At 46.2% G+C, this 19,687-nt stretch overlaps 1 protein-coding gene across 9 annotated transcripts in view; it reads left to right on the top strand.

The window, feature by feature from the left end:
• Nucleotides 1–12,863: 12,863 nt before the first annotated feature.
• HIPK2 (homeodomain interacting protein kinase 2) overlaps nt 12,864–19,687 on the top strand; it is a 177,627-nt gene continuing 170,803 nt past the window's right edge. For 3 of the 9 annotated variants that reach the window (XM_070265101.1, XM_070265100.1, XM_070265098.1), the window contains exon 1: nt 13,063–13,257. Coding sequence is in view for 6 of the 9 variants with exons in the window: in XM_070265103.1 (XP_070121204.1) it covers nt 13,157–13,257 (101 nt within the window). In the remaining 3 variants the exon portion in view is untranslated. Of the gene's footprint in view, nt 13,258–19,687 lie in introns of all 9 variants that reach the window. The other 6 variants (XM_070265097.1, XM_023639813.2, XM_070265103.1 and 3 more) reach the window with 5 other exon arrangements.

Genomic DNA, 19,687 nt, shown 5'->3' with positions numbered 1-19,687 from the left:
TCTGCTAATTCATTCAAATTTAAGATGGAGTCCTAAACCACTTGCATTTTCCGGAAGCAAGAAAAAAGAATGGTCTGACCTTAAAATTTTTCCTTACTACCATGAAACTTAATTTAGTTTGATCACAGTGCAAACTTGCTTTCTTTTCTCCAAGAGTTTAAGGAATCATTTTTCTTTTTGAGCACTGTCTTTTTTTTCTTAAGGAAGATTAACCCTGAGCTAACTGCTGCCAATCCTCCTCTTCTTGCTGCGGAAGACTGGCCCTGAGCTAACATCTGTGCCCATCTTCCTCTACTTTATATGTGGGACGCCTACCACAGCATGGCTTGCCAAGCGGTGCCGTGTCCGCACCAAGGATCTGAACTAGCGAACCCCGGGCCACCAAAGAGGAACGTGCGCTCTTAACTGCTGTGCCACCGGGCCGGCCCCATGAGAACTGTCTTTTTGCCAATTGTTTTGCCTAATCACTCACACTGCATAGGTTTTGTTGTCTTGACAGAAATGGAAATAATTGCTTTGGTTTTTCTTGCTTTAAAGGCAAGATAAAGGATGAGTAGAAAACAGTTGGGGAAGTGAAAGAAAGGAGGATTAAAGGCAATTAGCAGGACTGGATTGTTCCAGTTTTCAAAAATCATCACAATACTGTCAATAGTAGTAGTGGTAGAAGAAGTATGAATGTTTCAAACATGGAACCAAAGGATTTTGTATTTTGGGCTAAAGCTACATTGCATTTTGGGCTAAAGCTACATTGACTTTATGCTGAAGACAAATCGTTGTGTAAGCCTAAGATCTTGATGCCTCAGTCTAGGATAGAATGAATGCCGATGGTCACAGGTGTGTGGGATAAAGGGAAATTATTGCAGAGAGATATGTATGCTTCAAGGTGAGGAGGAAATAATGGAACATACACACAGGACTTTGCCATTTCATCCATGAGCCTAACTAACCATATTGCTCAGAGTATAAAGCAACAGTTAGGGCTCAGTGAGGGTTGATGGAGAAATTGACCTGGAACTACACGTACAGACCTAAAAATACTCTACGAAAAAACGTGCTTATAGGATACGGTGATTTGAGACCATAGTGAAAAGACCATCAAATCCTAGCCACTGGGTCAGACATTTCACTAAAAAAGAGATTAAACATACTAAAAGTACAGGCATTTTCCACATTTTCTCAAATTGCTACAAAACAGACAAAAAGATGAATATGCATGTGTGATGTGTGTTAAAGCAGGTCAGAAAGTCCCCCCTTCAGCAAATAGGTGGGTGTCACACGTACAGAACTGGATAGAAGCGTTCTATGTTTTTTTTGATAACAGTTTATAAGGTGTGTCCTTACCCAGACTGAAAACCTTGTAAGTTTTGTTTTGCAATCCTTCCTTTTCATGTTTCACTCTCTGTCAGCTTGGACTCCTGCTCAAAAATATCCAGTGCTTCTCCATTGCTTATAGAAATAGAGTCAAATACCTCCACTTGGCACCAGAGGCCCTCCCCAATCCAGGCTCATCTGTCTAAACATATTTTGTATTCGTTATTGCCTATCATCTGTTCCCTGTCGGGGCGGGGCAATCTCCATTCACTGCCACATGTCCATGCCTTCATTCCCAGCCCTAAGCCTTTCCTCCTTGGCTCTCCTCTTCCCTCCACACATCCAACCCTATGCTATGGGTAGAGCTCAGCATTCTAAGATCTCCATATAAGTCTGGCTCCCAGCGGCTTCCCGGGTGCGGGCGCACAGGACTGTGTGCTTGGTTTGATGCTCTGCTGTCACTGTTTTGAAACTTAATAATTTCTGAACAAGGAGCCCTACATTTTCATTTTGCACTGGGCCCCACAATTATGTTGCCAGGCCTGTCGATGGGAGCTATTCATGTGGGCAACTCCAACACATGGCCTTGTGTTTTTATTTAATTAGAATGAAGACAAGGCTTTAACATGCCTAGACACTTGATGTTTACAAAGCAATGTTACACGCATCACCTCATCTAAACCACCCAGGAAACCTGTGGAGTGAGGATGCTGAATTCCAGCAGCCATTGTGGATCTTTAGGCATTTCTGAATAGATTAAAGTATTTTCTGGTTTCCCTTTTAATGTTTTGTCCATATTTTCCAGTTCTTCTTGCTCTGTAATGCTTATGATAATAAAAGTTCAGAGTAGACTAAATGTTCACCATATTGATGTGGCTAAACTTTCTCCTGTATTAGTTTCTTTCAGCTGCTGTAACAAAGTACCCCAAACTGGGTGGCTTAAACACTAGATATTTATTGTCTTGTGTTCTGAAGGCCAGAAGTTTGAAATCAGGGTGTTGGCAAGGCCATGCTCCCTCTGAGACCTGGAGGGAAATCCTTCCTTGCCTCTTCGTAGCTTCTGGTGGTTTGCTGGTGATCTTTGGCATTCCTTGGCTTGTAAATGCATCACTCCAATTCTCTTCATGTGGCATTCTCCCTGTGTCTCTGTCTTCACCTGCTGTCTTCTTATAAGGAACACCAGTTATATTGGAATAGGGCCCACCCTACTCCATCTTAATTTAGCTAATTACATCTGCAATGGTCCAATTTCCAAATACGGTCACATCCTGAGATACTAGGGGTTAGGACTTCAACATATCTTTTTTGGGGGGAGGGGACACAATTTAACCCATAGCACTCCTCCCCTGCCCACACACACACATAGACTATTAGTCATTAAGTCCTATAGGTTCCAACTCTGGAATGTCTCTTGAAACTAGTCATTTCTCCTAACTGTTACCATCACTATAGCCCAGATCTTCCTCATCTTTAGCCTCCTAATCTTGTGGTCCTCTGGTCTATTACCCCTCGGCAGCCAATAAGGGCTTTTAAAACCTCTTATTGATCTTGCCACTCCCTAACTTCCCTTTATCTCTGAAATAATCCCAACTTTTTGATGAGGTTTATAAAGCCTTGCATGACTTGGCCCTGCTTACCCTTCTGACCTCTCTCCATTCGACCTTCCCATCACTCTTTCTCTTGCCAGCCTCTTATTTGTCTCTTACATTCTAGGCAGACTGAATTTCCCCCAGTTAAGGCCATGATCTCATGTTCTCCCTTCTATCCTCATCCTTCAGGGTTTGGCTTACACATCATTTCCTTCAGGATGTCCTCCATCCCGTGTGCCCCTGTGTCTGGGCAAAATTAGCTCTAAGGAGGAATCCACATCCCTCTCTTCTCCACTCTCTACCAAAGAGAACCCTGAAATCACCAACGTTGAAATTTCTGTCCTTCCCGCTTTCTTCAGCCCCCAAAGGAAGGTGATAGTTTAAGTCAGTCCACACAATGAAATCCTGGGGTGACTGGGAGAAGGAAATAAAGTCTGGGATGGAGTAAAGGGAGACTTAGTAATTCCTGTCATGCACTATGAACTTGAATTCCCCTTGTCTTGTTCCAGAAATGCAAAAAAAGAAAAACAATGGAATTCTTTTGAAATTACTTGGAGCTAATGGACTGTCCATGACTATGGCAGTGTGCTAAGACCAAATTTCATGATGCTCAGGATTTCAAGAGTTATCCTCTTATAGCACTTGTTCTTGGCCCATCAGAGCATTTGTCATACCACATCATTGTGTGCTTACTCGTTTCTCTCCCCACGAGACCTCAAGTACCCAGCACCATGCCAGGCACACAGTAAGCCCTCTACTGATTGACTCATAAATGACTAAATGATGTAAAAGAAACGAAGTCACAGAGAGGTTAAGAGATTCGCCCATGGTCAGGCAGCAAGTGTGACGTAGAAGCAGGCATTGAACTTGGGTTGGCCTAACTCCAAGGGCCATACCCTTAGCAACTGCCCAGTGGGTGATGAGCTCTGGAGTCCCAGGTCTGAGTCTGTCTTGTCACAACAGTATTCTTATAAATACCTGTTGAATTAGAGAGAAATGAAAAGGGGATAATAAAAGAGAAAGGAAAGAAGAGAGAGATTGTAAAGTAAAAGAGAAAGGATAGAAAACAAAGAAGAAAGAGAGGAGAAAGGGAAATAAGAGACAAGACAAGAGAACACCTTGCCTTCCTGCCTAGACTCAGATTCTGGTGCATTCTAGGCATATTCACGCCACCAGCATTTATGGAGCCTCCAGTAAGTGCCAGGCACTGTTCTAGACACTCGGGACACATCAGTGAACAAATAGACAAAGACTCCTGACTTTGTGGAACTTACATTTCAATAGGGAGAATCACACAATAAAAAATAATCAAAAAATAAGAAAATAATATATGATATTAGAAAACGATAAGTACTAGGCAAAAATAGCAAAATATGATAAGGGCAGGGATTCTTATCCTGGAGTCCCATACCCACATGGGTCATAGATAGTATTCAGGAGATTTGTTAACCTGGATGGGGGAAAAATGACTTTATTTTCATTAACCTTGAACTTTCAAATCTGACTGTAGGCAACTAACAACCCGAGTAATTGCAGGACCTATGATTTTGTTCCCAGTGGAAGTCCCGGATATTTTTAGATGCCATTGACAGTTGGTAAAGGTATATCTAACTATTGTTTCTACTCCTCACTACTTTGTAGCTATTGGACCTGCAGTTAGAGCTTGTTATTTCATGTATCAATAAAGAAACGTGTATTTGGTAACTGTATCTCAATACAATTAGTTTCTTTTGTAAACTTATGTTTTTTTGTTTTGCTTTTTTACTGCACTTAAAAACATTATTCTGAGAAGGGGTTCTTAGGCTCCACCGGACTGCCAAAGGAGTTCACAGAACAAAGGTTAAGAACACTGGGTAAGGGAAATGGGGTGCAGTGGAGGACAGTGGGGGTAGGGAGACAGGTTGCGTTACTAAATAGGGTGAGTGGCGTCGGTCTTACGCCTAATGTCTGCTGAACCCATTTCTAGCACATGCTCTCTTTGGCTATCCCCAGACGTGGTCCTGGCTTTGCCCAAAGCTCAGACTCAGGTGCCCAGTGGTGCCATCTTGTAATTCACCAGTCTATTTCACTGATGAAAGAACTCTGACCCCTTCCTGCTTCTCACCATCTTCCCCTCTCGGTGGCTATTTCACACAGGATTTAGCATTCAGAAGTTTGGAATTAATGAAATAATGTTGAAAGAACACAGGAAATTGACGAGGTTTTTTTTAATCTTACTTTTTGTTGTTGTTCTGCCTTCTGTTTAAACATCCAACTCAACTAAACAAACTAGAGATCAGCCAGGCAGTAGATGTCTCCTAAAGAAAAGACAAGCAAATCAGCAGTTTCTGAATGCTGATTAAGTGTATCACCTAGGGCAAATGGAACGTGAGCCGAAGATTCTGCCATATTTCAAAAGAAACTCTTTAAAAACTCAAATTCATCTCACATGTGCAGTGAAAATCCTCAGAATTCTATAACAAAAGATCCTTTGTTTTTTAAAAATTACACTTTGAGGCTGCTGAATATTTTTAAAAGATCTACACATGGATTATGATGAAACACTATCTGGAAATCACAAAATTAAATTCTTCCTTACATTAATTAAGGTGCTGTTAGCTGTAAGTAATGGGATTCCCAGCTAAAGGTGTCTTAATAAAGACCTTGCTCCTCTCACTTAAATAGGAAGCCTGGAAGTCAGTGGTTCCAAGGTTAGCTCATCTCCAAGATGTCAGGACTCTGGGTTGGCACCCCTAACCCTAGAGGAAGGCACAGAGCCTCGTAAATGAGTGGGTCTCCCCCTTCTGAGTTCTATCCTTTAGCATCTTAGCTTCTCACACCAGTGGCTGTTGCACACAAGCGGCTATTGAACTTCTCTGTTATAACTGTATCCCCGAGGGAGTAAACTTAAATGCAGATTCCCAGGCACTACCCCCAGAGGTGCCTGAGCCAGTAGGCTTAGGGTTCCGCCTGAGGAATCTACATCATTTGAAAACCCCTGTTGGGTTTTAAAGAATGTTTTTTCCTTTTTCTCCCCAAAGCTCCCCAATACATATTCGTGTATTTTTAGTTGTGGGTCCTTCTAGTTGTGGCATGCGGGATGCCGCCTCAGCATGGCTTGATGAGCAGTGCCATGTCCACACCCGGGATCGGAACCCGCGAAACCCTGGGCTGCTGAAGCGGAGCACATAAACTTAACCACTGGGCCACAGGGCCGGCTCCCCCTGTGGGGTTTTGATGCAGGTGATCCAAGGACTATACTTTGAGAAATGCCATCATTAACCTCTCCCTGTTTGATCTCCCCACTCCTATGGATTAGCCACCCTTTATATACTGATGACTCAAACAAATTTCTATTTCCCATTAAAAGCTGTTGGCTGAGCTCCAGTCCCGTACACCACTTGGCAATTGAGCATCCCTATCTGAACATCTCATAGAACTTTAAACTCAACAGGTTTAAAATTGAACTCCTTTTCTCCCCACACGTGGTGAATTTGGAATAAAGGACAAATTCCTCGGCTGGGCATATGAGACTCTACCTCTCTCTCCAGCCTCGTCCCTGACCGCTGCCTGGGCCTTGCTCTCAGTGTTTAGCAGTATTCTGACTTCTTACAGATCCTGGATACACATGCCTTTCTACTTGCTGTCCCCTTGCCAGAATTCACTCTGCCAGGCACAGATGTGCCATCTCCTCCCTCCCCAACCCCTATAAACCCACTCCTTGCCATTTGTCCTCCTGCACAAGCCTTTGACCATGTGCATCCTTTTATTGCTGCACTCATCATATTGTATTGTGCTCTTCACCTGGCGGTTTTGAACTTGAGCTCCTTGAAAGCAGGGGCTGTGGCTCCTTTCCTTTTATACTCCCAGCTCTGCCATAGAATCTAACACATAGTAAGCAGTCATTGAACGTTTGATGAATTGAATTTCTTAGTGAAAAAAGAAAGGGAGAAGGGATGACCAGGAAAGCTGAAGGGAAATTTAAAAAGTGCATTGTTATGAAAAGTCAGGAGAGGGATTGATTCGAGAGGGATGAAGGGATTAACAATGTCTAACTAACGTTTGTTTAGAGATCAAGCAGGCTAGGGATGAAAAAGGACGCTGGCTTGGCATGGAAGGGGTCGCTGCAGCGTCAGAGCGAAGAGTCAGTCCTAACAGCCCTCTGCCATTATGGTCACCCTCCCTCCAGGGGTTGCCGAATAGAGGCAAGCTCTTTCATGCCAGTGGGAGGAAACTATGATATGAACTTTACACAGCAGAGCAATGTGCAGGCCCACTGATTACTCACTGAGCTAGGCTTAACTTGGCTTAACAGGACCCTTAGGCTTTTAAACAAGCTCTCAGTGTCTACCCTTCTTTCACCATCCACTCTTAAGCTAGAGACTTCTCTCTGTGCCATTCTGCCTAGTTTGTCCAAGTTCAGCCTAGACTGCATGTCAGGCAAACCAAGCCATGACCCCTCTCCTCTCACCACAGACATTTTTCTGCAGGGCTGGACTCCTTCTCTGAACTGCTTCTCATGTGCAAACCCCTCCTAATCTGCCATTCCCGCAACCTCCAACAAAATTGCCCTATCTTCTTTGTGTCTGCATCACAGCCTCTTTTACATTCTTAAGCTGATTGCATTTTTTTTTTTTTTTTTTTTTGCCATAACTCCTTTCTGCTGAATGCCATTCCAGTCTTTTTCCTTTCCTGCATCCCTGTTCAGGTGTCTGATCATTTTTCCTCTAGGAGTAGAAGCAGATAATGAATGATGTTTCCCTTTCCGCCTGGTTTTGCCAGTGTAATTCCTCCAAGACTGCCCTTCCCACAATCAGATTCCCTTCACCCTGCCAAGCCCGCTCTACCCTTTGCCCTTAAAGCCATAGTTCCTGTTGTTCCTAATTTGAAGGCAATATCTACTCTTTCACATCCTCTATGAGTGTAACGCCCTGCCCCTGAAGCTTTTGTTTAAGGAGCCCTGTAATTATTAAGCCCCAGTGTATTACAAAATGTATCACTTCAGATGATTGAAGGTTTAAAGCAGAAATATGAAGTAATTTCTTAAGAATAACTAAAACAAATATAGGTCTATATTGTAACTTGTTAAGAAATAGAATCATAAAAAAGAGGAAAGGAGAGAGAAGGAATACTGTGTAGAAGAGACAGAAAGATACAGAGAAAAAGAAAATGAGACTGATTCATTGTCAAAAAGAGAGAGAGAAACAGACACAGAGCCAGAGACCAAAAGAGAGGCGTGATCTCAAAAGACAGATCCTGAGAAAGTGAACACGTTCCCCCCAGGCACATCCTCCAACGACAAAACCACAGCCTCCAATACAGAAATAAGGAGCAGGCAGCAAAACCGGAGCAACTCACACCAGGTCTGCGTAAGATACAACCGCACAGACAGCATGCTATGAACAGCCTGAGAGCAATAACGAGACACGCACCTGAATATACACACCCCAAAGAGAAACATCTCCATCTTGTGGCCTTGAAGGTATTGTGATGGTGTGCATTTTCACAACTATAGGCATAAATGAAGAGAAGACCCTTTGTCACTTGCCCTCTAAGCAAAATGAACTTGAAACGAGGTCAAAACCCCCCTGTTTACTCTACTAACCCCAGAGAAGGATCTTACTTGAGCTATTTTGTAGGAAGGCAAATTAGGAAGAGGTACCTGGCATAGATGGTGACTAAATCCTTTCCTGCTCTCCTGCCTTTGTTATGTTGCTCATAGAACACCAAAATTAAATGGTCTTTTGGCGACCTAGGATTCCACATAGTGCACAGAATCAGATTTATTACATGAGCTAATGCTTGTGAACTTCTTAGAAGACTAAATGCTAATGTGTTTATTGAGTAAATAAAATACAATGCATACTAACCTAGGCAAATGTGAGAGCCCCTGGACCCGTCTCCTTGTCTCGCCCGGTGAGGCTGGTGCTACCTGGAACATTTACTCTCTAGCGCCCTCTTCTGGCACCTCCCTAATACTCATGCCCATCTCCAGCTATTAAAACACTACACAGTCTTTTCAGGCTGAATTTAACAACCCTACATTTTGCCCATAATTAGTCTCAGCAAAGTCACTAATATAACTCTTGTTGGTAAATCCAAGGGCTGCCTCCCCGCTTGTGTTCATGTGACCTCTCGTTGGCAGGCAGCACTGCTGACCACGCCGCCCTCGGCAGTGGGCCTTGCCCTAGGATGTCCAGGTACATTCCATCCTGGTTGTCCTCCTCCTTTCCTGCCCTCTCCTCCACAGGGAGTCCTTTTTCCTTTTCCTATACTTCAAATACTGGTGCTCCCCGGGGCTCTGTCTCAGATTCTCTCCCCTTCCTGCTCTCACGCTCTCTTTCGGTGGCATTCCACTGTTAGGCTTATATCCTGCTCCCACTTAACTGCGGTCACTGGAGGGAACGGAGGCAAATAGGCGTACTCAATCTGCCAATTCATGAAAAAAAATATAAATTCATTTAAATAACATTTTCCAATCTATATGATGCCAAGTGTGCTAGGTCAACTGAAAGTTTCTTACAGCAGTCGGGCATCACAGTTGGTGGCCTGAAGAGGAGGTGAGGATCTTGTCTGTTTGGCTCCATCTTGTTGTCCTGTCATGGGACTCTATTTCCGTGCCAGATATGGTTCCTTCCCAAGAGAAGGAGACCACCCTCAAGATCACACTAGTGATCTTTCTTTATTTTAATTCACATTCTTTTGGGGTATAATAGTGTGCTAGGGCTGCTGTAACAAAGGACCACAGACCATGTGGCCTTAACAACCGAAAATTTATTTTGTCACAGTTCTGGAGGCTAGAAGTCTGAGGTCAAGGAGCCGCAGGGTTGGTTTCTTCTGAGGCCTCTCTCCTTGGCTTGCAAATCACCACCTTCTCCCTGTGTCCTCACATGGTGTGTCTCTGTCCTAATCTCCTCTTCTTATAAGGACACCAGGTATATTCGAATGGGACCCGTTTGAATGACCTCATTTCAACCTAACTACCTCTTTAAAGACCCTACCTCCAAACGCAGTCACATTCTGAGGTCCTGGGGGTCAGGATCCCAACAGGTGAAGTTTGGGAGGACAGAGGGGGCATTCCAGGGAGTGATACTGCCGAGAATCACTCAGGCAGCACCTGGGGTGGAGTGAGAAGGAATTTCTAAGCACTAATCAGTGCAAGCCTGAGCCGAGGGCCATCCAAACAAGGATGGCATGGACCCTGCCCCAAGACACTGCCAACTCAGGTGTGGGGACAGGGCACCTACAGAGAAGAGGAGAGTCAGCCATCTAGGGTGGGGTGTGCCATGGGACAACAGAGTGTGTGTGACAGGCAGGAACTGTCCTGTAAGCCTAGAGGAAGAAGAGATAAAAATCAGCTAGGTTGGTCACAGAGGGGTCTTCATAATAATAAGAACCACCTTTTTTTGCACCTCTACTATCTGCCAGCACCCTACATAAACTCTTTCTCTAATCTAATCCCACCCAGGGGCTGCGGTGAGGACTATACAAAATAACATATCAAGTTTTTAGTGTCGTGCTTGGCACAAGTGAGCACCCAATAAATGGCAGTAATCATTCATTTAACAAATATTTGTGCAGTACCTGCCAGGTGCCAGGCATGTGCTCACGGCTGGGGATACAATGTCAAGCAAGATCAATATGGTTTCTGCCCTTGTGGAGCTTCAGTTTAGAGATGCCCTGTCTCATATGGTAGCCACTAGCCACACGTGGCTATTAAAATTAATTAAATGAAAAATTCTGTTCCTCAGTCACATTAGCCACAGTTCATGTGCTCAACAGCCAGAAATGGCTACACTTCCATCACTGCAGAAAGTTCTATTGGGCAGCTCTGGAAAGGGGTAGAGAGACAATAGGCTCTTACATACCTGTATGGTAAAGGTCAGGATAGAGACTTACAGGTGCAAGGGAAGAACATTATTATTATGACTATTTTTATAATAATTGAAATGCAGAAACTGAAGCTCAGAGAGGTTAAGCAATTTGACGAAGTTCACACAGCTACCAAGCAGAAGAGCTGGGATCTGAACCCAGGTCTGTCCTACTCTTATGCTGCTTCAGGCTGTTTCGTGGAGGAAATGAGTCAGGCACAGGTGGAATCTGGTTAAAGAGAGAAGATGGAGAAGGCATCCTAGGTGGGAAAGTGGCAGCTTGGGCAAAGACACAAAGGCATAGATGGGCAAGGGGCGAGGACCATGAGTAAACCAGTCTGGCTGGAGAGGCAGTGACTTGCTGAACTCTTGTGCTTGGAGAGGTAAATTAAGAGCCAAGGAGCTAGGAAACTCAGCCATAGGTGCAGAGGTTGAGTCCTTGAAGGATGTTAGCAGGAGCCTGGCATGGTCAGAGCTGTGTGTTATGAAGGTGGCAGTGCTTAGGGTGAACTGGGCTAAGCCCAGTGAAGGATGGCGGGGGGATAGAAAGGAAGAGACAGTGTGAAGCAAAGAACACTGCAGTGGGAGCCAAGGGCCGTTACCCTAAGACTCAATACTGTGTAACATTGGGCAATATACTTCTCTTCTCTGGCCTCATTTTTTCAATTCTAAAAGGGCAGGGCTGGCCCAGATGATCTCTGAGGTCCCTTTGAGCAACGGTAACCTAGGATTCTACAAATGTGAGTGACATTAAGCTAAGAGAAGCAGTAAGAAGTGTAGCATTGAACATGGGGGCAAGGAAGACGGTGGAGGCCAAGGTCATCCTGAGATGAAGGGAGAACGAAGAACCACTGACAAAACTAATGAGCGTGTGAAACGGCTTGTCTTCTTCTTGGGGGTGGGGGGGGAGGGTCATGGGGTATGGAGGTTGGGAAGGATAAGAGGTGAAAAAAATAATGGGTTTGTTTTTAAGAAAGTTGTACAGTGTTAGAAATCATTATTTTACACCCCCAAAATATAGATTTTAAACTTTTTTTTTACTTACGACTCACAGTAGGAAATACAACTTACAGGGTCTAGTACAATTGTCCAGAATATGAAACTGAAACCAAAGGTTTATGAAAGATAGTCACCCTTACTAAGGGCAATGGATCCTAATGTTTTCTGTTTTATTACATTTGATTTTTTTAAAAAGCTGGTTGCCATGCACTGTATTTATTTTATGACTAATTAATGTGTCACGACCCACAGTTTTAAAAACACTAAGAGGAGACTCAAGTTTTCATAAGTTGGAGGCAATGACAGAGCATCTTATCAAAGAACCCAGGAGGGAGCAGAAGTGAACCTGGAGAGGCTCCAGGCTGGGGAGAGTGTGGAGAACGTCCAGTTGAAGCCCTGATCAGAGAGAGTGATGGGGACAGCCGAGGCGTGGGACCGAGACGGTGGGCAGCACCCAAGTAGGTAACGGAGGAAGGGCCCTCAGGCCACTTAGACGTGAGGACGGCAAGGAAACCAGATTCCCGCAGGAACCCGACGACCACCGGGTGCTGCATTTCTCAAGCGTGCGCGGAATGGCTTCTGCATCGTTGACCTCATTTGGATTTCAAAAGCCCCTGGGCTCACTTCTCCTCACTCCGAGGACGGCGCGCGCCCACTCCATCCATCCATCCATCCGTCCGTCCACCCATTCATTCATTCATTTATTCATTCATTCCACCCCTGTCTCGGGGAGCTCCAACCAGGTGCGGGATGGGCGAGACAGCGCCGGCGGGGGCTCCTTTCCAGCCCGGCCCCCTCCCGCGCCGGCACGCGCGCACACACAAAGTTCTGGGGGCCGCCTCTGCCGACCGCCTCTCCTCCGCCGATCGCACGGGGACGGCGCGCACACCTGGCCCTCCGAGCCGCGCTCGCTCCCTTGCCTTCCCCGCCCCGGCCGCCGCTCCTGCCCTCCGCTCGGCCTTCCCCGCCTCGCATCCGTGCCATCGGCGCTCGATTGCGCGCGGACTCGCTCCCGCGGCCGCCCCCCCACCCCCCGCCCGCGGCCGCCGCTCCCCGCCCCGCCCCGCCCCGCCCCTCCTCCGCTCCGCCCGCCCCTCCTCCGCCGCCCGGGCAACTTTTGCCGAAGCCCCCACGCACAGCCATGCTGAGCTGAGCCCCGGCCGGGGACTGGCCGCGCGCTGCCCGCCCCGGCTCAGCCCCACCGCGCACCGCTCGGGGGCCGCGGCCGCCCGGCCCTCGGCCTCGGCCGCTGCGCCCGCCCGGCCGCCCGGAGCCCCCGCGCAGGGCCCGGGCCGCGGCGGCGGCGGGGCGCCGGCCCCCTCCCCCGGCGCCGGCCAGCGAGGCGGTGATGCGGGCGCTGGCGGCCCGGGCTGCGCCGAGAGCGGAGACACAGGCTCAAGATGGCAGATGCCGACTGAGGCTGGGGGGGCCGAGACCGCGCGCCGCGTTCCCTTCCCCGTTGCCATGAATCGCGGACACCCCGGCCCCGATGGCCCCCGTGTACGAAGGTAAGGGGCGCCGGTCCGCCGACCCCTCGGCCCGGCCGCCCGGCCCCCTCAGCTTTGTTCTGCCCGCGGCCCCTCGCCGGCAGCCCCCGGCCCGCAGCCCCGGCGCCCCACCCCCGGGGCTCGCCCCCGCCCTCGCCCCGAAAACGACCGGGATCCGGAATTTCACGGGATCTTATTTCCAGGGTGGAGAAAGAGGCGTGGGGGGGGAAGGGTCGGGGGGGGGGGGCGCGACTGCCCGAAGAAAAGAGATGGGGAGGGGGCGCCGGGAAGAGACAGATCCGTGACCGTGCTTTTCATTTATTTGTAATCAATAAAGGTAATGCGGTATGGCTTTCATCCTGCACCCCCCCCCCCACAAGGAAAATTACCTTTAGGATGATCTACTTTGCCTCTGTCCTCACAGCTCCCCTTTCCGTTTCCCTCCACTCCCACCCCACACTCCTTTCTTCCTGGCGAGCCTCTGGTTTTGGGGGGCTGTCGAATCGGAATGTCGGGGCTAGGTGGTGAGAGAGGGCAGAGGGGAAAAGTCCATTTCAGACCCAGGCAGAACAATGAAATGGGCTGCGATCTCCCCGCAGTAGCGTGTGTAAGGGAAGATATAGTATAGGTTTTCAAGTCGGGGAGGCGGCCCAGACGTTTTTCTCGCTGGGTCTGGGCAGACCTGCCGGGTGCACCTTCACCTGGCGTGGGGTCCTTCTTCCGAGGTGACTGTCTTGAGGAAGAAAGGAAAGCACGGGGGCAGGAGCCCTGCCTTCGCCTCGCACTCCCTGTCTCTTTCGTTTCTCTTGAGTCAGTTCTGTCAGCTTCCAGCCAGAAATCAAACCAGAATCAACTAAGTTTTTACACTTCGGCGTGTTTTTGTGTGCTTGTAGTAGGAGGCATTTTAAACCCAAGTGTGCCTGATATTCTAGTCGTTTCATCGTGAAAATGTTTTTCTTATGAAATCATTGAAATAGCAGCTTTACATACTTTTAGCGTCAGTCCAGCTGGCTTTCTTTCGGTTTTGTTCAGATATTCTGTGGATGAAATAGCAAATGAGGGGAAAGGGTTTGTGTGGAACCGAGAGGAGGGGCGAGGAGGGGAGATTTTAATCCTTCTGCAAATCCGGAGAACAGTCGAGGCGAGTGAGACAGGGAACGCATTAATAGTTTTATCTCCGTTATAAGAGGCAGATTTAAAAAAAAAAAAAACTTATCTGAAAAGAAAATCTGTTATTAGTTCCAGGCTCCAAATGAATTAGGTTTCTGGATGGAATAAAGTTACTAGTCAGGCCCTGGATAACGAGGCTGTAAATAACCTATAGACTGTAAATATTTTTTTTCAGACTCTCTCAGAAACAAAGGGGCTGTTTAGAAGGCAACAGAGAGATGTTATTCCAGGGGCTTTCCTCTTTGATTCTGAAGAACACAAGGTCCATTTAACCATTCGACAAAACAAAACGAAATTTCTGATCACTCCACTACGCAGACTAGAACGAGCCGGTGGCTCTGTGAACACACTGGGAGAACCCATGTCGGGCATTCATTGTTCGTCTGTGTCTATGGGAGGGGGCTACAGTCAATGCTCCCACTGTCTATGGAGTGTTAAAATGAAACAATTTTCTCTTTATTAAGTACCTCCTTGAGACTCCCTCTGCTGGACACTCAGGGTGAGCATTAGAGAAGGAACTTGGCTTTGAATTCAGAGGTATAGTAAACGGCTGCTTTCCCTTTCACAAGGGTCTGGGGATGTGGGTCGGGATGTATTTTGTCAACTTTCTAGAAAGCTATGGTGGGAACTGTGCTGTTCTCCTCCTGTTCATTTCATTCGAAATCCGTATGAAATGTAGGCCATACCCCTGAGGCTAAGACTTGGCACTCCTGTCCTTACTTCTGTGTTCTTTTAGTGTATTACACCAGATGAAGCCCTGTGGGTGTGTAAGGTGTTATGGTTTCAGAATAATGGATCTCAAAGGTCCCAGGAGCACACTGGTTTTATTTGCAAGCCTTCCCTTCCCTGTTCCAGGTGGCCTACCTGGTCACCTCTTTCAGCCCTGGGTTTCTTTCCCTCTGTCTTGTTTGTGTGCTCCCTTAAAGCCTTCGCTTTGTACCCTTTGCTTCTACTCGAGTTTCTCCGTGCATCTTTATAATTCTTTTCCTAGTCTTCCTCCTCACTTCTCCTCACCCCATCCATGATCACTCTGCACGAGCCCAGGCCTGGGTCTTTTTGAGAGAGACTGTTGGTCATGCTCTGGAACAGACAGGTGACCTCTATAATCAAGGCTTGTGTTGCTGGAAGCTGCATTCACTTACTGTCATGGGTGCTTCTAAGATTCCGATGACCTCCTTTTTCCCTCCTTGGTGACATCCACTAGCTCAGGGAACCTGATTTTTACCGTATCCCAATCAGAACGCATGGACTCCCTGCGCATGTCCTGTAGGAGCAGGGCTTTTCCTGTGGAATGCTCCAAGAAGAGTGATTTCTAATAGTTTTCCAGCTACTAAAAAATCGAACATGGGGTTTTCCTCAGGAGAAGTATAATGACAGGTGAGGCATTTCAGCTGGAATTCAGGAGTGTACTCATTTGTTTAAATGGGGTACAACTGCCCCTGGTTGGGATACTGGGTGAAGGCCTGCATTCATTAGTGGAGCCTCCTGAACTGCCAGATATTTAGAGAGAAATGCTGTCTTTGAAACAAGGAATGTGTGATAATACGAATTCATAGGTGGCAAAGTGTAATCGGTCTTCCACAACTCGCTTTCAAGGATAGGTTTACAAATAGCACGTTAGTTTCCAGTGGCTTGGTGCTGATTAAGTTAAACTTCTTTACAAAGGTTTATTTTCTTTGGAAGGTTAAATATTCTCCTTGCAATTGTGTTTACCCCATCAACCTGCTTAGCAAGGCTTTTTTCAGTATGTCGTGCAAAGGCCAGCCGCAAAGGTCCATATTGCCATGGGTTCTGAATGAGAGGACCCTAAATCCAAGTTAATTATATTCCGCTGTTCCTGAGATGTGCCATGTCGATTAGTATTGGCTTACACAGTCAGACTCCCCGAAACTGTAATGCTGAAATCTATCATCATGTGGGCCTGAAGACACCTACCAAGATACCTACCAAGAAATGGATTCTGAATCATCTTCCATTAAAAGAATTTGATGACACATGTTCTAAAATATCTTTTCCTGTGTTTATGTTTTATATTTTTAAAATGAGTAAGTATAAATATTGTTTTCGTTCTCACCACATTTGAGTAGTGAATCAGGGCTCGTTAATTTTATCCCCGATTCTGGACAGTGCGGTAGAACACTTGAATCAGAGAAATCTGGGGTTTGAATCCAGCTGTATGCCTTTGGGCATGTTACTTAACTTCTCTGAGCTTTATTTTTTTTTCTTTTTAAGTGTGAGGACACCATTAGAAACAAGTGTATGTTAAGTGCCTGGCTGTCGTAGGCATTCTCTCAGTACGTATTACGTCCCTCTATCTTTTGAGCTGCTTACAGACATGATGACTCCAGGGAAAGAATAACCCGCAAATAGTTTAGAAAACCAATAATAGCAACATTTCAATTATTAATCTCCTGCTATTCCTTTTCCAGTTTGGGCACCAGCAAGAATAAACCCCCTATGGCTACAGAAGAAAGAGCCTTTTTTGACTCCCTCTGTGACTTTTCCAGATTCTTTATTCCCACTGGGCTTCTGATGGTTTCAGGTAGAGAATTCCTCTTCTATAGTGGCGCATTCTATGCCATGTTAAAAATGAGGAAACCAACTGTTAGAGCAGAGTTTTCAGGGGCTGCAGCTGTGCCTCTGGGAAAGTATCCCAAAGTATGAACGATAACCTTTGCCCTTAACCAAGGATCCGTTCCTCTCCCAGGCGGAGCCCTCAGAGGTGGCTCGGCCAGGGCCTCTCAGAGGGGAGGCACCCACCCAACCACAAGCCAGGGTCTGACGCCTCATGCATTAAACATAATTTTCCTACAAAAGAAAATTTGGTGCTTTCTGCAAGTTACACAGCTGCTCATAGTCTTCATGTTTTCTTTTTTGTGAGTCTTCATTTCTCTCTTCCTTCCTCCCATAGAGACCAATCGTGGGGAACCACCTCTGAGGTTTATATGGAACAAAGTAGTGATGATCAAGAGGGCGTGATGTGTGAACATTTGTTGTTGTTCTCTGAACACATAATCTGCCAGTGCTTGCTGGTAGTCTGATGGTGACAATTCCGGCACTTCCGGTTGCTCTCAAAGACGGGATTCAGAATAATGCCAGCTGACTTTATATAACCACCGATAGAGTGTGAACTCAAAAGGCCTGAACTTGTAATAGTTCCATTTCATATAGCAATACCCTGTTGGGAGGAAAAAAAAAAAAACGAAAATTGAAAACCTGTAGTATAGGAAGGTCTTTCTTTTTCCTCTAAAAGAAACCGAGGTGCGTGAAGTTCATAGCGTTAAGTGTGACTTAGCCCCCGTTTATACTATGATGCATCCTCTACCCACGTTAACGCACGTTAATTCCTCCCTCCTGACAGACCCGAGAGGTTGGCACTCTCACCCCCTCTTGACAAACAGGGCACATCTTTAATGCATTCATTTCACAAGCAGTTATGTAGGGTCCCTGTCCTCGAGGAGTTCAGAGTATGGGAAGTGAAAATCAAAACTAAACTGGGCTCACCGGACCGTGCTCTGACTCAAGATGGAATGTTGTGTGCGCGCGCGCCAGTTCTTAATTCTTACATGCCAATGTTTCTTATGGTGTAGAGGAAAGATCCCATTTCCCTATTTTCTCTTGAAATATTTTCTTTATTTGGAACCAAAAAAGTATTTCTGAATGTAGAAAATACCTATTACAAATTTCCTTAGAAGTTACCATCTCTGATTTGCAGAAGAATCCGGCTTCCTCTTTCATCACTTACATTTTGTATCCTTGTAAATGCAAATACATTTCTAATTTGCACATGCTGCCCGGAGACTTTGTTTTTGGTATTTAGCGGTACAGGCTCTGTTGTGAATGGACCCTTGCCTCAGACGTGGCTGTTGGAGAATTAATTCCTGGCTTTGCTGCCTGCCTCAGATCTTGTGTTTCAGGTAGTTCTGTGGTGCCTGTTGGTGGGGATATAGATCGAGCGGTCGCTGGGCAGATGCTCGGGGTTGTGGAAGAAGAAAACCCAGCTCTGCCCCTTGGGAGCATGGAGCCCAGAGCAGGATAGGACCTTGGGAGAAATGTCGTTCTCCCTCCTGCCTTCAGGAAGGTGAATGGTCATGACTTGAAATTAACAGTTTATTAAAAAAAAAAAAATTTTTTTTTCCCAGGAAAAGGCCACACTAGAAACTCCTTCAGTGACCAGTTCCAGTATTCTGTTAACCTGATTGTCAAGAAATTCCTGAGCCGGCCTGAAATCTCGCCTGCTGTCATTTAAACCTGTTTTCTTTGACTCAGTTCCTTTCTCTAAAACCTTTCATATACTTGAAGATAATAACTGGGTCTCTATAGCTTTTGCCTCACAGAGCCTGTTTTGTGTCCTCTCTCTCCTCTGAACTCTCTCTCGTTTCTACACATTAAAAAAAATAGTGGCGATCAAAACTGAATACAGTTCTTTAATAATGGTCTCATTAGGACAGCGTATACAAGAAAAACGACTTCAGGGTTCTTGCATCATTGGGAACCCCTGCAGGGCGAGAACCAAATCTGATTCTCCTTTGTATTCCCCACAGTAGCTGTGAAGTTCCTTAGGCCTAGTGGGCGCTTCATAAATGTTTGTTGAATTGACTCTTCCTTTTAATATATCTAGGTCATGACTTACGTTACTCCTGCCCCGATTGGTGACTCAGAGTTAGCTTGCTGTCACCTGGGTCGCGAGTCTTCCTTTTCCCTGTCCTCGTGTCTAGCCATCCCTCACCCCAGCAATGCCATGTTCTGCTTGATTCTTTGAATCTGCTTGGTTACTTTGAATTTCACCCCTCTACTTCCAGCTCTGTAGAACCTTCTTTCTCTCCTACGCCTCTGACAAACAGTGCAGCAGACATAAGTATAAAAGTTGAACTACTCTCGAAAGAAGAGGAGCGAGCACGCAGAAGAGTCTTGATTCAGTGTAGTATCAGTTCCTCCAGGTTTAGAAAGGACGGTTTGTCAAATTCTTTTCGGATTCTGAGTCAGCTGAAGCCATACCTGTTTTTCCAGGTTCTCCATGGCGAGTAAGCGAGGTGTTCGTGAGAGTGGCTACAAGTGAGACTTGCTGTGGGGGTTCCTCCCTGTCTTTGGTCCAAAGCCAATGGAAGAGGCCAAAAGATATGATGGAGAAAGCCATCCAACTTGTGATTTTTCTCATGGGTGACTTTGCCGTTAGAAAGCAAGCTAGTAAAATAGTTACAAAAAGAAAAAGCAGCAAACCTTTAAAACTGCGAAATAATGTTGTGGTTTCATAGCCACTTATTTCTAAAAACGGCACTGA

Source organism: Equus caballus, chromosome 4 (assembly GCF_041296265.1).
Source record: "Equus caballus isolate H_3958 breed thoroughbred chromosome 4, TB-T2T, whole genome shotgun sequence".
In the NCBI taxonomy this organism is placed as follows: Eukaryota; Metazoa; Chordata; class Mammalia; order Perissodactyla; family Equidae; genus Equus; species Equus caballus.
This window is presented reverse-complemented; position numbering and strand designations above follow the sequence as displayed.